Below are 19,255 nucleotides of genomic sequence, written 5' to 3' on the forward strand. Positions count from 1 at the left end.
GTCTTGTTAAGTTGCTGAGGGCCTCACTAAGCTGCTGAGGCTGGCCTTGAATTTGAGATCCTCCTGCCTCAGCCTCCCGAGTCACTGAGATTACAGGTGTGAGCCACCACACCCGGCTTATGATAAATTCTTGACTACCCAACTAGTAATGGTACCCAGGGGAAGATGGCTATTTCAGAACCACGTATAATATCCCACCTGGAATTTATCCACATCACTTGACCCTCATCCTCAGTAAATATAAATGAAGGTGCTAATTGGTTGCCCGTGTTGGTTGGCGGTTCAGTTCTTTTCCCTGGCTGTGATGCTGGCACTGATTTGCAGAATGACAGAGAAGGAAGGAGAGGAAAAGAAGGGCCTAAGGAGTTCATAGCCTAAGCCACAGATTCCTAGAAAACCGTGACCCTCCCTTCTCCAGACACTCGACACCAGCGAGAAAGGACACCACCTCCTTTTCCTAACATCCTTTGACAAGAGTCACAGAGGAGGTTTCCCAGAACCCCAGGACTGTAGGAAAGTCAGTGCTCTTGGTTGTGGCTAGACTTTTACAGTACCTTTATGTAAATTAGAAAAAGACAACACCCAGCAATGGATTAGATCAAGGAAGTCCCTGGTACATGCAGATGGAGCCCTGCATCATAGCCAGGTAAGTTGCATGCTACTGTGTGTTAAATAAAATGTACTCCTTCCTCTGGGAGTCATCAGAGGCTGGGTAAATATCAACCTCTAATCACACCCTGGATCGGGCACCTTTGTGCAGTGCACAGACTCAATAACCGTATGTGGCCATCCTGATCCCCTTCCAAGATAACAGCTTATGACTTATTTTTGTGGATCAGAGTATGTGTGTTCAGAGACGGATAGAAGGGCTAGCTTCCCTGAACGAGAGTCGATTGCTGAGTCCTCACTGGTCTTTCTAATTGCTGTAGCAATAATAACTATCACCACTGTTTTCTGAGTACCAACTACATGTTAGGTAGCATCCTGAGGAATGCAGATAAAAGATGAAGAGGCAGTTTGCAGAATTGATTTTTAAGTGCCAGCCATCGGGATGTTGTTGAGTTTCTGCCCCAAATCTCTTTTATTGTACATGATTAATATTGACCGATTCTGTCAGATAGTAATTGACCAAGGTTTGGCCACTTCCGGAATCAACTTATAGAACCATGGGGAAACTCCACCCTTGGTATGGGAAGATGCTTGCCTTCCTGTTTGCTGAAGAGCAAGTTCATCCATTCACTCACGTCATTAAGGAACGTGACATAATAAATCACACATATTTAAAGTAGTTACACATGTCTTATATATGCATAGGCCTGTGGGAGTACAGACTTTTCTTTTTTGGAGTTGGGGACTGGGGGTTGAACCCAGGGGTGCTTAACCACTGAGCCACATCCCCAGCCCTTTTTTATTTATTTTATTTTTTAAAAAATATTTTATTAGTTGTTGATGAACCTTTATTCATTTATTTATTTGTGTGTGGTGCTGAGAATTGAACCCAGTGCCTCACACATGCTAGGCAAGTGCTCTACCACTGAGCCACAACCCTAGCCCCCCTTTTTTATTTTTTATTGTCAGACAGGGTCTTGCTAAGTTGCAGAGGATGACCTCAAACCCGCAATCCTCCTGCCTCAGCCTCCCACATGGGCCACTGCTCCCAGCTGAAAGCATAAACAATTAAGGCAGCATCAGTCCCTAAAATCACGTTGGTCATTTGGTCATTGCTCCTTCCCACTCTCCCCACCTCCCTGGTCCCCAGGTAACTACTGATCTGCTTTCTGTCACTATAGATTAGTTTGCATATTCGAGAGTTTCATATAAGTGGAGTTATATACTATGTACTTTTTTGGTCTTGCTTCTTCCACTCTGAATAATGATCTGGAGAGCCATTCATGTTGCCTATCTTCACAGTTCATTCCCTCTTATTGCAAAGGTGTCTACTCTATGATTAAACAACAATTTGTTTATCCATTTACTGGCTGATGGACATTTGGGTGGTTTCCATTTTTCCACTGTGGAAGAAGCCACTGGGATTCCAGGCACATGCCACTGTGCCTGGCTGACCTCTTTATTTTTCAGACAAGGAAAGGAAATCTCAGGGAGATGCATTCCTTTGGTCGACGTTAGCACAGCCGATCTGAACACGGAGCTAGGTGGTGTTGATGTTTACGCCCTTGAGCCACAGAAGGACAGAACAAATGCTCACGTCTGCCTGGGTCTTCTGTATTCATTTTGCAGTGTTGGAGATGGAACCCAGGATCTTGCACATGATTGGCAAGGGCTCCACCACCGGGCTGCACCCCCAGTTGAGCTGTGATATAGAAATCTAACATGCACTGGACGCAGTGACACACACCTGTAATCCCAGCAGCTCAGGAGGCTGAGGCAGGAGGATTGTAAGTGCAAAGCCAGCCTCAGCAACTCAGTGAGACCCTAAGCAACTCAGTGAGACCCTGTCTCTAAATAAAATATAAAAAGGGCTGGGGATGTGGCTCAGTGGTTAAGAGCCTCTGAGTTCAATCCCTGGTACCAAAAAAAAAAAAAAAAAAAAAAAAAAAGTCTAACGTGCCTCATGAAGCCAAATGTAAAGCCACTGTTACAACGTACCTGGAAAATGGCCTCACTGAAATCCTACCTAGACTAATGATTTGCACAGAGCAGGTACTTAATAAGGACTGAAGGAATGCATGGCCGAACGCACAAACGAATGTGCGGGCAGACAGACAGATGGGTGGAAGGATGGAGGAAGGAAGAGAATTATCTGCTGGAGGCATCCAACCATCCCCAAGAGCCACTCAGAGATTCTCACGAGTCCTCAGGCAGAGATCGCGGCACATCTACTCTCCACCAGCCCACGGTGTAGACGGCTCCGTGAGTAGGAGCGTGTAGCTGTGAACTCGCAGGGGAAGTCCAAGTGCAGGGGCCCGCTCCCCATCCTGAGGCTCCCAGAAGGCACTGACCGTAAGGGTTGGAGCCATCTGTCTGAAAGCTGGGGAGCCCAGCTGCGGGTCGCCTTCCTGCGTTTGCAAACGAGCCTCGGCTCCTCTGGGCCTCACGTCTTGCACGCGAGCCTGGACAAGTCCCTGCTGGAGGGATCTGGCCACGCTGCAGCTGATGTCATCTGGCAGAAGCCCTGACGCCTGGAAACCCAAGTTCTAGCCCCTTCTCTGACAGCTTGCTGAAAACAAGTTTATGAACAGGCCCTTTTACTGGACTCTGCACACACGAGCATATTTCCCATCTCTGTCCCATGACATCAGCGCGTGGCTGGGGCCAAGATCAACACAGCCCTGTTCATGTGACTGGTTTCCTGAGAACCACGAGGTGCAGCGCTTTGGAGGATCCTGCCCCGATCTTGCCTCCCTTCCCCATTCATCTTTTGCATCACACTGAAAACCCTGGGGTGAGTGACAGGAGATAGAACTTAGGGGAAGTGGAACCCAGTCCGGTTGGGGAGGCACGCGTCTCGCTGAAGCCTTGGAATTCCATTTTGAGCTCAGCAGGTACTGATGGAGTAATGAGTTGAAGCCCACGTTCTGCGCATGGCTGGTGAGTCTAATGACAGTTTTCATGGGGTTTCTAAAGGGGCCAGTAGGTGGTGCTTTCCTTCTCTGGGAGCCCAAACTACCCAGCAGGCCTTAAGAGAGGAGCCACTTTGTCATTCTGCTCTCTCTCCCCGTGCTCCCCAGCACCTGCCAGCCTCTGTCCCTCCTGCATACATAGCTTCTCACATAAAAAGAGCAGAATGTCAACAGTCTGAAAATGCAGGGTTAAGCTGGATGCCTGGGTCCCACTCAAGTGGTGGGGAGGCACAGCTACAGAATTCATGCGGACTGGGTGCGGTGGCCCACGCCTGTGATCCCAGCAGCGTGGGAGGCTGAGGCAGGAGGTTCAAAGCCAGCCTCAGCAACTTAGTGAGGCCCTAAGTGGGACCCTGTCTCTAAGTAAAATATAAAAAGGGCTGGGGATGTGGCTCAGTGGTTAAGCAACCTAGGTTCAATCCCCAGTACACACACACACACACACACACACACACACACACACTTACTTCATGGCGGGACAGTAATGGAGACAGGAGCATCTTCTAGGACACCAGGTCAAGGAGGGAGTTGGGAAAGGATTCTAGAAGGGTCTTGAGTTTTTCTTTCACAAAGAGCCTACATTAAGATGCTATCTAGATCTCGCTGATAAGTGGATGATGACACATAATGGGGGGGTGGGGGGGCAAGAATAGAGGAAGGAGGGAAAAGAGGGGTGGGAGGGGTGGGGGGAAGGAAAAAATAACAGAATGAACCAAACACCATTACCCTATGTAAATGTATGTTTACGCAAATGGTATGCTGTTACTCCATGTACAAACAGAAACAACACGTATCCCATTTGTTTACAATAAAATAAATTAAAAAAAAAGATGCAAAAAAAAAAAAAGATACTATCTAGAATATGTCTACTGGAGAGCAGGAAGCTGGGGGTGCTATGGGCTATCTCCTGAGACTCATCCACCGTCACCTCTGGCATGTGAATCTGCTTCCAGGTCTTGAGGCCCCAAATAACGATGGTGGTCATGATAGTAGCTACAATTTAATGAGCAACTACTATGTGCCAACATGCTCCCAGGATCTTTTGAGACATGACTCCATTCATTCGTCACGGTTACTTCAGACGTGGACAAGAGCCTCCCTGTTTTACGGAGAAGAAAACTGAAGCTCAGGATGCCTAAGGTTACATGGACCACCATATTTTCCCAGGGCGGTCTTTCCCATCTCAGTGGGTCTCAAACTTTGACAGACGGCAAAAACACACAAAGCCTTTGTTGAAATGGACTGCTGGGTTGTACCCGCAGAGTTTCAGATCACGGGCGAGGAGAGCAAGGCCTGGGAATCTGTATTTTCAGGAAACTTCCTGGGTGATCCCAATGCTGCCGGAGGTGGGGAGGCACATTTGGAAACTCTCTGGATGAGGATGACTCATGCTGGGCTACCTAACCAGGGTTCCACGAGACGATGCAGCTCCAGTGTCACGCCTTCAAAGGGGCTTTTCTTGGTGATCCAATCTAAAGCAGGTTCTCTAACTCAGGGAGCAGCAGACCTGAGCAGCCTGCTTGCGGAAAAGAAGGTTTATGGTTACATAGCCATATCCACGCCTTTTTTTTTACAGTGTCTACAACTGCTTTTGTGTCAGACATCCAAGTTCTCTGTGATGGGCCAGGAAGCCTCAAATATTTACTACCTGGCTCTGTACAGATGGAGGATCTCAAACCCTTGCTCTGAATCAAGGGTTTAAATGTGTGTGCTTGTTCTGATATATATATATATTTTTTGTATCCTAGATTGAACCCAGGGGTACTTAACCCCTGAGCCACATCCCCAGCCCTTTTTATATTTTAGAGACAGGGTCTCACTGAGTTGCTTAGGGCCTCGTTAAGTGGCTGAGGCTGGCTGTGAACTCTGATCCTCCTGCCTCAGCCTCCCCAGCTGTTGGGATGATAGGGGTGCCCCACCATGGCCAGCTTCAGTTGTGAATTTGTCTGCATCCATAAAGGCAGGGACGTTTGTGTCCCCAGTTCTTAGGGAAGGGCTTGGCGGGTAGCTGGCAGTCACTCGGCATTTTCTAGATGAACAAGTCTCACTGCTGATCGTCCAGGGGTGTGACTCTGAACCAGGAACAGGAGAGCCCCTGGAGGAAGCAGGACAAAGGCAGGACCAGAGAGGGCAAGAAGCCAGAAGCGATGGAACCTGCCGATGGGGAAACCAGTCTTTGAAGGTCAGGCTATGTCACTTCCTCCAGTGACAGGAAACCAGAGGTGGGGAGAAGACGAGTTCCTGAGTCACCAAGGGCAACCTGAGATCAGGAGAAACCCGCACGAAGGCTTCTGCTGTGACACATGCTGATGTCCTCTTCCCCCACAGGCTGGCTCGGCTCCCTGGACCTGAGTCCCTGGGTGGAGAGCCATGGCAGAGACAGAGAGGAGGAGGGGGCGCCCCAATGGGCTCTGGAGTCAGGCAGAGCGCTGGCTGAACCCCGGCTCTGCTCCAGTGGGCAGTGGTATCTGTCTCCGTCTGACCATCTCTCAGCCTCAGTGTATTCCTGGGGATTTTATTTTTTTATTGATACAGTTTTTTTTTATTATTGTTTTTAGATATCCATGACAGTAGAGTGCATTCTGACACATCATACATGGAGTGTGACTTCCCATTCTTGTGGTTGGACATGGTGTGGAGTTTCACTGGTTGTGTGTTCATATATGAACACAGGAAAGTGACGTCCCCTTCATTCCACTGTCTTTCCTGTTCCCTTCCCTCTCCCTTCCCCTCATTTCCCTTTGTCTCATCCAGTGGACTCCTGTTCTCCCTCTCCACCTTATCATGTTAGCATCTGCCTATGAGAACATTCAGCCTTTGGTTCTTTGGGACTGACTTATTTCACCTAGCATGATAGTCTCCAGTTCCATCCATTTACAGTCAAATACCATCATTTCATTCTTCTTTATGGCTGAATTTAATGAGCACCTACTATGTGTCAACTGAGTAATATTCCATTGTGCATACAGACCACATTTTCTTTATCCATTAATCTGTTGAAGGGCACCTAGGTTGGTTCCATAACTTAGCTATTGTGAATTGAGTTGCTATAAACATTGATGTGGCGTCACTGTAGCATGCTGATTTTAGGTCCTTTGGGTATAAACCAAGGATTGGGCTAACTGGGTCAAATGGTGGTTCCATCTCAAGTTTTCTGAGGAATCATACTGCTTTCCAGAGTGGTTGCACCAATCTGCAGTCCCACAAGCCATGCTGAGTGGACCTTGTCCCCCACATCCTTGCCAACACTTATTGGTGCTTGTATTCTTGATTGTTGCCATTCTGACTGGAGTAAGATGGAATCTCAGTACAGTTTTAATTTGCATGTCTCTCATTGCTAGAGATGTTGGACATTTTTTCATATATTTGTTGACCGCTTGTATTTCTTCTCCTGAGAAGTGCCTGTGCGGTTTCATGGGGGATTTAAACCGTGGATTCGATGTGACTGCTCGCACGACAGCTGTACTCAATAGCTGCTATGTGCCCTGCATTATTCTGAGCTCATACGGTGGCAAACAATGTATGTTTCCTTCTTTTTTTTTTTTGGCGGGGCTGGGGATCGAACCCAGGGCCTTGTGCTTGCAAGGCAAGCACTCTACCGACTGAGCTATCTCCCCAGCCCCTGTATGTCTCCTTCTAATCGGATTGCATTTTTATTTATTTTATTTTTCTTTTTGGTACCAGGGACTGAACTCAGGGGCAGTAGATCACTGAGCCACATCCCCAGCCCTATTTTGTATTTTATTTAAAAAGGGCAGACTTACCTAAACACATGGCAAGTATCAGCTATGGATTGAGCACATTCCTGGGTGCTTCCTGGTGCATTCTAAACAGGGGCTCTTGGTTACCCGCCTCCACCTGCTGCCCGTGGGTGACCGAGCTTCCAGAGTCACGCATGGCAGTGGGTCTTCCCAGTCTTTGGGTCCATGGACACCCGGGCAAAAGCTAGACATTTCACGGGCTGCAACTGCTTTCCCTCCATTGTGCTCTGACACTCTCCTGGAACGCTCTGTGGGGAGAACTGGTATTGATCTCATTTCACTTCTGAGCTCCCCTCAAATGAACACCTCAGCTGCTGTAACCCACTAGGTCTCTGCATAACAGTCTTCTTCATTCCACTCAGCAGCAGCCCAAATCCACCTCCTCAGAGGGGCTGTCCCTCACCCGTTGGTCAGCCAGGCTCCTCAACACCCTGGACCGCATTTGTGATCTTGGAAGTGGTTTTATGTTCTTCATGGGACAGTTAAATGAGATACAACTGGAAAAGCACATAGGAAAACGTCGCAGAAGGGTTCACTAAGGGTTGTTGTTATTACTATATATTTTGGTACCAGAGATTGAACCCAGGGGCGCTTCACCACTGAGCCACATCCCCAGCCCTTTTTACATTTTATTTAGAGACAGGGTCTTGCTGAGTTGCTTAGAGGCTTTGCTAAGTTGCTGAGGCTGGCCTCCAACATTTGATCCTCCTGCCTCAGCCTCCCAAGTGGCTGGGATTATAGATGTGTGTCACTGCACCAGGCTGCTATCATCATTATTGACATCATTGTACTTAAGAACATTTGGATTTATCTTGATCACTTATTTGTATTCTAATTGATTTGCATCTTCACCCTTACAACCGCAGAGTGGCAGAAATCTTAAATATGTTGTTTTCTGTTTTATCCTCAGTGCCAGGCAGCACCCGGCACACAGTAGGTATACAAGGAGTATCTGCTGAATAAGTGAATGAAAAAAAAATGTCCAATAACCAATCCTTTTTCATAAAAATTTCCAGCACATGCTTCTACTCATTCTTTACTCTCTTCATTAGGGAGAAAAACCCAGCAGATACTGCCAAGAAGCCCAGAGACCAGCCATTGGAGACCAGTGCTGAATCAGTTCCCAGTCAGAAAGTTTGAGGCAGAATAGAGGAGCCTCCTGCTGACCTGTTAATCTCCCAAGAAAGACATGCAGAGTGTTCTTCTTTGTGGCAAGATGCTTTGATGGCTGAGCAGGCTACAGAAAATGCCCTGGGGGACTTGTTCTTCCCAGGCCTGGGGTCTGTGATGTTGCGGCAAACCTCAGGCCCCAAGGAAATTTGGGTGGCAGTTTCAGTTTTTTAGCAGATGGCCTTGCAGCCTGCTTGGGGCAGCGGAGAGTTCAGACCAGGTGCTCTGTCTGGGCCCCTGTCCAAGTCACTCAGGCTCCAAGAAGCCAGAGAACTTCATTAGAGTGAAGTCACACCTTTCTAACAACCCCAGAGCTGAGAATCCAGGGACAGAAAGACTCCTGTATTTGGCAGAATTCGAAATTATTTTAATGGATGTCTTCGAGAAGGTCGAGAAGAAATCTAAGATTCCTGTAAACCCTCCTCCTCCATCTCCACGTAAGCCTCCTCTTTCCTGGATAATCAAGTGTTCCTTCTGCCCCTCTGTGCCAGCTCAGGGTAGTAGTAGCCAGTTAGTGACTGGATCCTCTTTCCGCACAAGGGAGGGAAAGAATTGACGGTTTTATTGAGCAACTTCTATGTGCTTTATAAGCACTTCCTCTTCTGGGGCCTGATCATCCCTGAGATCCACAGGTCTGAGAGAACTGGTTCCAGGGTCTGGTTATTAGAGATTGAATATGTCTCTGCTACTGATTAGCTGTGTGATCTTGGGCAAGTTACTTAACTGTAGACCCATTACTTTACCCACCCCTGTAATGGAAAAGAAGAGCAATAACCATCAGGTGAGGTCATTATGGGAAATAAGTATGGTAGGCGGCAAGGGTCAAAAATGGTGGTGGACACACAGCACCTATTCAACGTTAGTCGAACCGCTTTCTACATCGCCACTTGTCAGTTCAGCATCAAGGGGAAGCTGAGGGTCCTGGAAGCTGAACAGCTTTCCGAGGATCAGAAAGCGATGCTTGACTCCGGAAGCCAGGCTGTGTCCTCTGGAGTTCTGCAGATTTCCATTAGGTCACAAATGGCACCCTGGTTTCAAAACAGCTTGCTTCTGCCAGGCCCTCAGGATCTGCCAGGATCTGCTCCAGATCCTGAGTCTTGGAGTCACCAGTGCAGAAGCAGATTTGCACCGGAGCACGGTCCTTCCCAAGATGCCACAGTCTCCCACCACTTTTTACAACCTAAGAGAAGTGGTTGGGGAGTCCGTTTAGAACACCTATTTTCACCAGTAGCTCAGGAGGCTGAGGCAGGAGGGTCTCGAGTTCAAATCCAGCCTCAGAAACTCAGTGAGGCCCTAGGCAATTCAGCGAGACCCTGTCTGTACATAAAACCTAAAAAAGGGCTGGGGATGTGGCTCAGTGGTTGAGCACCCCTGGGTTCAGTCCTGGCCCAAAAATAAAAAGAATACATATTTTTAGCAGAAGCAGAGAGAGGGAATGGGAATCACTGATACAGAATAGTCATTTATGGGAAAAGAAAATCGAACAGATTTTCACCTCTCCAGCGTGACGCAAACCTGACACTTCTGGTTCTGCAGAGGACACCTGCCACCTGCCTGTCCCTTAACCAGTACTTGGCGGGTGCCTACCACGTAGCAGGTACTCTGCTCAGTGCTGTGGGAATTCCTCAAGAACCTAGCAGGCCAGATTCCTGTCCTCCTGGGTCTTCAAGAAAGTGGTGAAGCCAAATATTAAACAAATAATTATACCAATAAGGATCTAATTATGAGGTGGATAAGCATTAATAAGGAAAATTGCAGGGTTTGTCACAAAAGCACGTAACTGGGGACCTGCTCTTGAATCAGGGGCTAGTCAAAGAAGCTCTTTGAGGAGACTTAACTGACTACTGATGATGAGTAATGGTCACTAAAATAGCAGCCCAATAAACAATCTGATGTATTCCCAGTAGAGAAGACTAGTCTTGCAGGACTCAAAACCATCTCTGGTTGGTTTTGGTTGCTCTGTTTTACCACTAATGGGAGAAAGCTTCAGCCCCAAACTGGGCAATTCCTCCTATCTATTCTCCAATCTTTCTGCAACAATTTGAGGTAAAAAGTAGAGTGGTCTGGACAAATGATCTACTTGCCACTTTCTGGGTATAAATACACAGTTAAGCTGGGCACAGTGGTGTGTACCTATAATCTCAGCACCTTGGGAGGCTGAAGCAGGAGGATTGCAAGTTTGAGGCCAGCCTCGGCAACTTAGCAAAGCCCTGAGCAACTTAGCGAGGCCCTGTCTCAAAATAAAAAATAAAAAGGACTGGGGATGTGGCTCAGTGGTTAAGCACCCTTGGGTTCAATCCCTAGTACCAATCAATCAATCAAAAAACCACAGATAAGGTCAAGTTAGAAATTAGTTTCCATGTTTTTGTGCTTATGTCGAAGTGTACCCTAATGTTACATATAACTAAAAAGAATTAAAAAAAAAAAAACAAAAAACCTAACCTTCAGAGACTAAGAATCGGAGATATTCATATTGATACTTTGGATATTTAGAGAATCCAAAATGTCAATAAAAAGGACATTCGCTCATCAGAAGCAACATGAGGGTCTCTAAGATTATCATGGAGGAGAGTTAACTGAAAAAACATGGCTATGTGTATCCAATAAAGACTCCGACCAGGGGACCTGCCAGTTGTCACCTTTCTGGAGGGCAGCTTGACATAATGAATCGAACACCTTAGAGGGGCCTAGATGTCAGTCCTGTAGCCCTAGGAACTGTGTTTAAAGAGGGGAGCAGACAGGTGGTCAGGGCACACAGAGGTAGCTGCTGAGCCCCCTACACAATACAAAGGAAATCTACCAATAATGTGAATGGCTAGAATAGACCTTCAGCTTGGTGGCACTCAGTGGTGGCACTCTTAGCACCTGGGAAGGCCAATTCTCCTTCGTGTGGGATCATCTGGCACTTTTGAGAATATGCAGGATCTCAAGGCCCCCCTCCTACGCACGTGGAGTCTGCCAATCATTCAGACAATAACTGGCCCCTCCCAAACATACGTGTTTGAGTGCCCCCTAGTGCCGGGCGGTAGCACTGCAGGCTAGGAACGACCAGTGGAAAACCGTCCAGCCATCACCGAGGACAATCTGAACTGAAATAGCCTGATAGCAGAAAGTGCTCACAATCCATGAAGTGGAAAAACACGCCAGGGCAGGTAGAGAGCACAATCGCATTTTTGTGCAAAACAAAACAAAGATGTGCTTTGTCTATATGTTGATACTTGAACGCAGACACAAAAAGGCTGGCCAACGTTTTTCCTTGGTTGGTGTAAATACAAGTGACTGAGTGACTTTAACTTTCTTCTCTAGACGTCTCATGTTTTATTTATTTATTTAAAAAAATTTTTTTTTGGTATTGGGGATTGAACCCAGGGGCACTTGACCACGAGCCACATCCCCAGCCCTTTTTTGTATTTTATTTAGAGACAGGGTCTCCCTGAGTTGCTTAGGGCCTCGCTCAGTTGCTGAGGCTGGCTTTGAACTTGCAATCCTCCTGCCTCAGCCTCCTGAGCCTCTGGGATTACAGGCGTGCGCCACCACACCCAGTTTAAATGTCTCAAGTTTTAACTTTCCCTTTATAAAAGGACAAAGAAGGGCTGGGGTTATAGCTCAGTGGTTGAGCGCTTGCTTATGTGAGGGGCACTGGGTTCAATCCTCAGCACCACATAAAAATAAGCAAATAAAATAAAGGTATTTTAAAACAAACAAGGAGGGCTACACTGATAATTAAAAAAAAAATTCTGGGCTGGGGTTGTGGTTCTGGGCTGGGGTAGAGTCCTTTCCTAGCATGTGTGAGGCACTGAGTTCAATCCTCAGCACCATATATAAATAAATAAAATGAAAAGTCCATTGACAACTAAAAAAATATTTGAATATTTAAAAATAAATTTTAAAAAAAGACAAAGAAAATACTTCTGCTTTGGAGCCACAGATGGCTCCTCCTGCCACTCCAATTCTTCTTTGGACTTAGTGAAGCTGCAGTGTCAGCTTCAGAAAGCACTAGCCGCTGCTCAAACCCCGTGAACCTTTTCACTCTCCTGAAGACCTGAACGTGTTACACAGCATACTTGGTATGCAGGAGCTAGAATATAGTAGGTGCTCAATAAAGGTGTACCAAATAGTCATCTTCCTTTGTCTTGACGAGGTCAGAATTTTGCAGAGATATGCTGTGGTTTTTTTTAAAATTCCTTTCACCCCGCGGTTCTTCCACTTCCCCAGGAACACGTGGCAATGTTTGGAGACATATTTGGTGGTTGTACCTGGGAGGTGCTACTGGCACCTAGTGGGCGGAGTCAGGGATACTCCAAGCATCCCAGGGTGTGTAGGATAGTTCCCCCACCAAATGACTCTCCAGTCAGTAGTGTTGCAGGTCAGAAATCCTGCTCGCCATTTGCAGGATTTCTTTCTTACAGCTTGTCAACGATTCTCTGGGTTCTTCCTGAAGTATTATATACTGTAAATTTGTCACCACAGAATCTGGAGGAGATAGAGTGTAGACTATTAACTTTTTGAGTTAGAAGGGAAATTGGCGTATTAACAATAACTTTGGATAGCTAATCAGAGGCTGACTCCAGTTCTCTGTTCTGCTAGCCCAGAGTTCTCTAAATGACATTAAATTCCTTATTTAGAGCCAGGTGTGTGGTGCACCCCTTAATCCCACCAGCTTGGGAGGCTGAGGCAGAAGAATTGCAAGTTCAAGGCCAGCCTCAGCAACTCAGTGAGGCCCTAAGCAAATCAGTGAGACCCTGTCTCTAAATAAAATATAAAAAAAGGGCTGGGGAGGTGGCTCAGTGGTTAAGTACCCCTGGGTTCAATCCCTGGTACAAAACAAAATTTAAAAATTCCTTATTTGGAGTGAGCAGAAGCAAAGGATATTAACAGCATCTCTGATTAGTTTTCAGTCCAATCATTTGAAATCACAAGATAAATGTCTTTCCTTGCTGGTATCATCTGTTATATTTATCATTTTCACACTATTTTAAGAAGGCCGGGTTTTGCAGCTAGTGGAGCTTATGAAACTAAATGCCTATCTTCACAATACTTCCCTGAAATGGGAGGTGACTTTTCCTTTGCAATAAATTGAAGGCATTTCTCAGAAGACATAGAATAATAAAGAGCATCACCTGAAGGTACATTAGCAACCCCATGATCAGAGAGGAAGATGAAAGGTTTCCAATTCCAATGAAAGCACAGTACCCTCAGCCCTAACTAGTCTTTAGTATTTCCCCTCCAGCACAAAGCATTTTAAAGCTCACTATAATTTCTCTTGATAGAAAAATGGGTTTTCCGCAATCGGAGACAATGAACACCATGTTAAACATTAGAATTTTTATTAGGGAAAGGTATTTAGGGCTCAAATTTTTCTAATCTTAGAGCATACTGGACAGCTTTTCAAAGATCTTTAAAGTCACAAATAGCTTTGAAACTCAGACTTGCAAAGACCTTATAACTTAAAATTTGAAACCCATTTCTTCCAAGCAGCATGATCCCTTCAAACATTTTTAATATTGATTCACATTTTGGGGGGCGAATAGAGAACCTTTCAAAGAGCTTGAAAAGATATTCCCTCTCTGGAGAGCAACTTCTTTTCTTTCTTTTTTTTTTTTTTTTTTTTTTTCTTTTTTGGTACTGGGGATTGAACTAGGGGCACTTGACCACTGAGCCACATCTCCAGCCCTATTTTGTATTTTATTTAGAGACAGGGTCTCGCTGAGTTGCTTAGAGCCTCACTTTTGCTGAGGCTGGCTTTGAATCTGCATCCTCCTGCCTCAGCCTCCCGAGCCGAGCCGAGTTGCTGGGATCACAGGCATGCGTCATCACGCCCAGCCATCTCTTTATTCTTAATCCATGGTATTCTGCGGGTTTGTGTCCGTGTCGGGAACAGATTAAGGCTTCCAGGGAAGAGAGCATTAAAAGAGATGGGGATGCCCTTTCCTTTGGGGGAATTCAAACCACTTGTTTAACAGCCTTAATCATTTTCTTTCAAAACAAATCAAAGCAATTTCAGGTTTATGCTTCCCAGAGACATCATGGATGAGTCAAGCGACCTTCAAAAATGCCACAGGCCCTCCCTTCTGGAGTTGGGGGGGGTTGAACCAAAATCCTGAGCATCAACAACTGCCAGGGTGAGTGGCAAGTCTTCCCTGCACCTGATTTGCCACTGACGATGTTTAATGGTCTCAGAGAACCATCGACGTCAGCAGAAAACTGCAAACAGGTTAACTTTGGAAAATCCAGGGCTGGATTTATCAGGAAACGACATCCTTCAGGTGTCATAGAAACTGCTGGAAATGAGGATAGCAAGACAAGGGAATAAGCTCCTGAGTCTCTCTTGGTGTGGGGACTCGATGCTCACGTGCTGGGGGTAGAAGGTCAACCCCCGCTGGACTTTTTGAACTCCTATACTTCTGCTTCTTAAATTGATTATTGAAATAACACAATATTTCCCTTTTTTGGTACTAGAGAATGAACCCAGGGGCGCTTGACCACTGAGCCCTATCTCCAGCTCTTTTAATTTTTTCATTTAGAGACAGGGTCTCGCTGAGTTGCTTAGGGTCTTGCTAAATTGCTGAGGCTGGCCTTGAACTTTCGATCCTCCTGCCCCAGCCTCCTGAGTTACTGGGATTACAGAAGTGCACCTCCTCAATCCTGAATGAAACAAGAAATGAAAGATAGAGCCACAACCCACAGACTGCTGGAAAGAGCTTATTTCCTGCCCAAATCCCAACTCAAAACGACCTTTGATTCTCATGGAGATGTTTTCAGTGACTATTTCCAGTCTAAGATTATTTTCTTCTCTGTAGTAAGAATCAGAACAGAATTATAAAACCAACGTGCCTGTAGGACCCAGGAAAATAATATGAAAAGATGGGATGCATTTAGTGAAGACTGGGGTGATTTGGTGACATCAACTTTTGTATAAAAATAAAGGTCTGCTCTCAACGCCAGCCAATTAGGTCTTTGCAGGAATAAGATCAGAGATCTTCAAAATTTGATATAAATACAAACACACACATGAAATATCCCTATTTCCAAGTACTAGTAATTAATCAATTAAAATTAATTAGTAGTTAATTAATTTTCAATATAGTTTGTGGGCTAAATAAATCCTACCTGTGTGCCCAAGTTCATCTGCCAGTTTGTAAAGTTCATTACAGAAGAAAATGAGAAATAAGCACTAGAAAAAGATGATAGACATTTCCCTATGTTGAAGTTATTAGTAAATTCTGGGGGTTTTCATTAATTATAAAGGACTTTGTGAAAGTATCATCATATCTAAAGTTTCTTTTTATTTTCTATTTTTGGTACCAGGGATGGAACCCAGGGGTGCCTAACCACTGGGCTACATCCCCAGCCCTTTTAATTTTTTTATTTAGAGACAGGGTCTCACTGAGTTGCTGAGGACCTCGCTAAATTGCTGAGGCTGGCCTTGAACCTGTGATTCTCCTGCCTAAACCTCCCAAGTCACTGGGATTACAGGCATGCACCACCACACTGGGGATACCTAAAGTTCCTGATTTACAATCTCAAGGCTGTTTAAGGTTTAAAATATTCTGACATAAAGAGCTCTAGAGAGTGAGAATTAATGGATCAGGAGAAGGTAACAAACACTTATTCTGGTTAAGTTCACAGGGAAGATGGTGAAGACACCCAAGTTATGGACCTGCTGTTAAGCCAGCCTGGACTGTTGGGTGAGAAAATTCCAAGAACGAAAAAAAAAAAAAAAAAAAAAAGAAAGAAAAACGAAAGCTATATATTACTGAGAAAAATGCAGTAGGGCAGAAAGAAATCAAGTTCTTCTCATCAAGTCAATAATATTTCCTACCGGTGGGTAGTGCAGAAATATTTCAGGAAATGTCAATGCCCTTCTTTGTAAAGTCAAGTCAGATTTAATATTTAAACACAGCATATATCACCAGGAAGAATAACCAAATCGACACCTCTTCCACTACTACAAAGAATCTGAACATTAAGATTCATGGCCAGGCCAGGCGAGGAGGGGCACCCCTGTAATTCCAGAGGTTTGGGAGGCTAAGGCAGGAGGATGGCGAGTTCAAAGCCAGCCTCAGTCACTTAGTGACGCCCTAAGCAACTCAGTGAGACCCTGTCTCTAAATAAAATATAAAAAAAGGGCTGGGGATGTGGCTCAGTGGTTAAGCATCCCTGGATTCAAACCCTGGTACCAAAAAAAAAAAAAAAGATTCATGGCCAGTACTAGTTCTCTTTTTCCCACTGAAAATGATGTACCTAACAGAGTCTCAAAGCCAGCGTGTCTGAGACAGTCCTAGATGACCCGGGAACAAGGCAGAAGGGATCAGCAGTGGATCACTCGGGGCTCCCTGTCACTTCCTTCCTTGTCTCCCACAGACACCTGTGACACCTCCTCAAACGCTTCTCTGAAGTCAGCTCCTGCTTCTGAACTGGAAGGAGGAGGAGCCAGAAAGGCCACGCCCACGGCCCAGCCCCGGCGCCCTGGGTCATGCGCAGTACCTGCTCGGGCTTCAGCCCCGGCGGGACCCAGGCATACTCCTCCAGCGCGCAGCCCGAGTCGTCGTCCGACGTGGAGTTCCTCTGGAAGTCGAACATGAGTTTGCTGATGGTCTTCTCCATCTCCAGGGGCATCACCGTCACCATGTGCTCCTCCTGGGGACACTTGCAGTGCAGGCAGATCTTCCTGCAGGCAGTAAAACGGGGCGCATAAGAAGGGAGGAAAAAGAAGCCACCCTCCACCAGTCCTTGGATCCCGAACCATCAACACAGCCCTCAGGGACAGGCACCTCTGGCAAAGGCGATTTGCCTGCCTTTGAGGAGAGTGTGGCACACATGTGTCATGGGAAAACAACGAGAAAGGTCTGGGGTCATGAGGTGTGCATGCTCAGGATCTTTACACTCGGACCCCAGACTTTTCTTCGAAATCAATAACCCATGCTGGAGCACACTGGTAATTGCAGTGACTTAGGAGACTAAGGCAGGAGGACCACAAGCTGGAGGCCAGCCTGGGCAACTAAGTAAGACCCTGTCTCAATAAGAAAGAAAAAGGGAGGCTGGCGTTGTGGCTCAGTGGTGGAGCGCTTGCCTAGCATGTGCGAAGCACTGGATTCGATCCTTAGCACCACATAAAAATAAATGAAAAAAATAAAGGTATTGTGTCCATCGATAACCAAAAAATAAAAATAAATAAATAAAAAGGGCTGGGAATGTATCTCAGAGGTAGAGTGCTCCTGGGTTCAATCCCAGCACTGCCAAAAAAAGGTGATAATAAAAGTAAATAAAATAAAAATAAATCAATATCCCAAGAAGAACAGCAATATAATTTTCGCTTTACTACATCGACCACTAGATATGGATCATGACCACAATTTCCTCCACTGTTATAACAATTAAATATAAGAAATATGTACACTAATCAGAAACCTTACCAAAAGATTTCACAAACACTGATGACATACTGTTTTTATATTTATTTATTTATAAGTTTTTGGTAGGGGGATTGAACCCAGGGGTGCTTAACCACTGAGCCACATCCCCAGCTCTTTTTTGAAAAATTATTTTTATATATATTTTTAATTGTTGATGGACCTTTATTTTATTCATCTATTTATAAGCGGTACTGAGACTCAAACCCAGTGCCTCACATATGTGAGGCAAGCACTCCACCCCTGAGCCACAACTCCAACCCCCCAGCTCTTTTTTAAAAATTTTATTTAGAGACAGGATCTTGCTAAGTTGTTTAGGGCCTCATTAAATTGCTGAGGCTGGCTTTGAACTTGCGATCCTCCTGCCTCAGCCTCCCGAGCTGCTGGGATTAAAGGTGTGTGCCGCCATACCCAGCAACACAGTCTTTTTATAAAAGGTTCCTACAGCCACAAAAAATGGAAGAAATGGTTTTAAAAAGAACCGTGGATGAGATTTTCTTCAAGAGGAAGAGCAAATATATTTTCCCCCCCCACTCAACAAACCTGGCCCAAAGATCTCAGGGAAAAAGCATTTTTACCTCCATTAAAGGTCCCTGGTTTGAAATTCTAATTCGAATCCCAGATTTCCCCCTGTGTTGGAAGTTTTTTATATATACAAGTTCATGCATCTGAATTATTTCAAAAGGTAGCAGCCAAAGATAAAAATCTCTCCCCCAAACTGAACATTTCTCTTTTAAGGTTACCATCTGTTCCCTTATCCATGGCTACAGAAATGAAGAAGCAATAAAAACATTGAAGTCAGCAACACAGAACCCTTTTGAGTCTCTATCAACAAAGTAAAAAAGAATGGAGGAAAAAATTTAAGAAAATAAGCTATTCTGTGTCCTCTGATCCTTCATCCTGGTTCCCGTCTTATGAAGGCAATGAGAGAGCTCAGAATTCTGAACCCCACTCATGACTGAATTGTTGGACAACGGCTTTGTTAAGGTAAACACTTTGTTAACACGCACAATTCATTAGCTCCCATTATATTCATGAAGTTGTACAAACATCACCACTATTTAATTTTGATACCCACCCTGCAAAAAAGTCATGTCCTTTAAACAGTGACTTTCCAAATCCCCCACTATCGTGTTCTCTGATAGCCACTGATCTGTTTTCTGTCTCTTTTGCTTTTTCTATTCTGGACATTTTATGTAAATGAGACCACACAATACTGAGTCTTTGGAAACTGGTTTCTTTCACATAGATTCTAAGGTGAATCCAAGTTGGAGCATGACTCAATTCTTCATTGGTCTTGATGGCTGAATAATATTCCATTGTATGGACG

General features: G+C 45.3%; 1 protein-coding gene and 1 non-coding gene across 2 annotated transcripts in view; both read right to left on the minus strand.

The window, feature by feature from the left end:
• Prickle2 (prickle planar cell polarity protein 2) overlaps window positions 1-19,255 on the minus strand; it is a 344,617-nt gene that overhangs the window by 74,854 nt on the left and 250,508 nt on the right. Inside the window, 1 exon segment of the mRNA XM_047530548.1 lies at window positions 17,000-17,183. Coding sequence (XP_047386504.1) covers window positions 17,000-17,183 — 184 coding nt within the window.
• Window positions 7,126-7,202, minus strand: Trnaa-ugc (transfer RNA alanine (anticodon UGC)). Its single transcript has one exon. It is a non-coding gene; the product is annotated as a tRNA-Ala (tRNA).

The sequence above is a fragment of the Sciurus carolinensis genome, chromosome 17, assembly GCF_902686445.1.
Source record: "Sciurus carolinensis chromosome 17, mSciCar1.2, whole genome shotgun sequence".
Taxonomy (NCBI): Eukaryota; Metazoa; Chordata; class Mammalia; order Rodentia; family Sciuridae; genus Sciurus; species Sciurus carolinensis.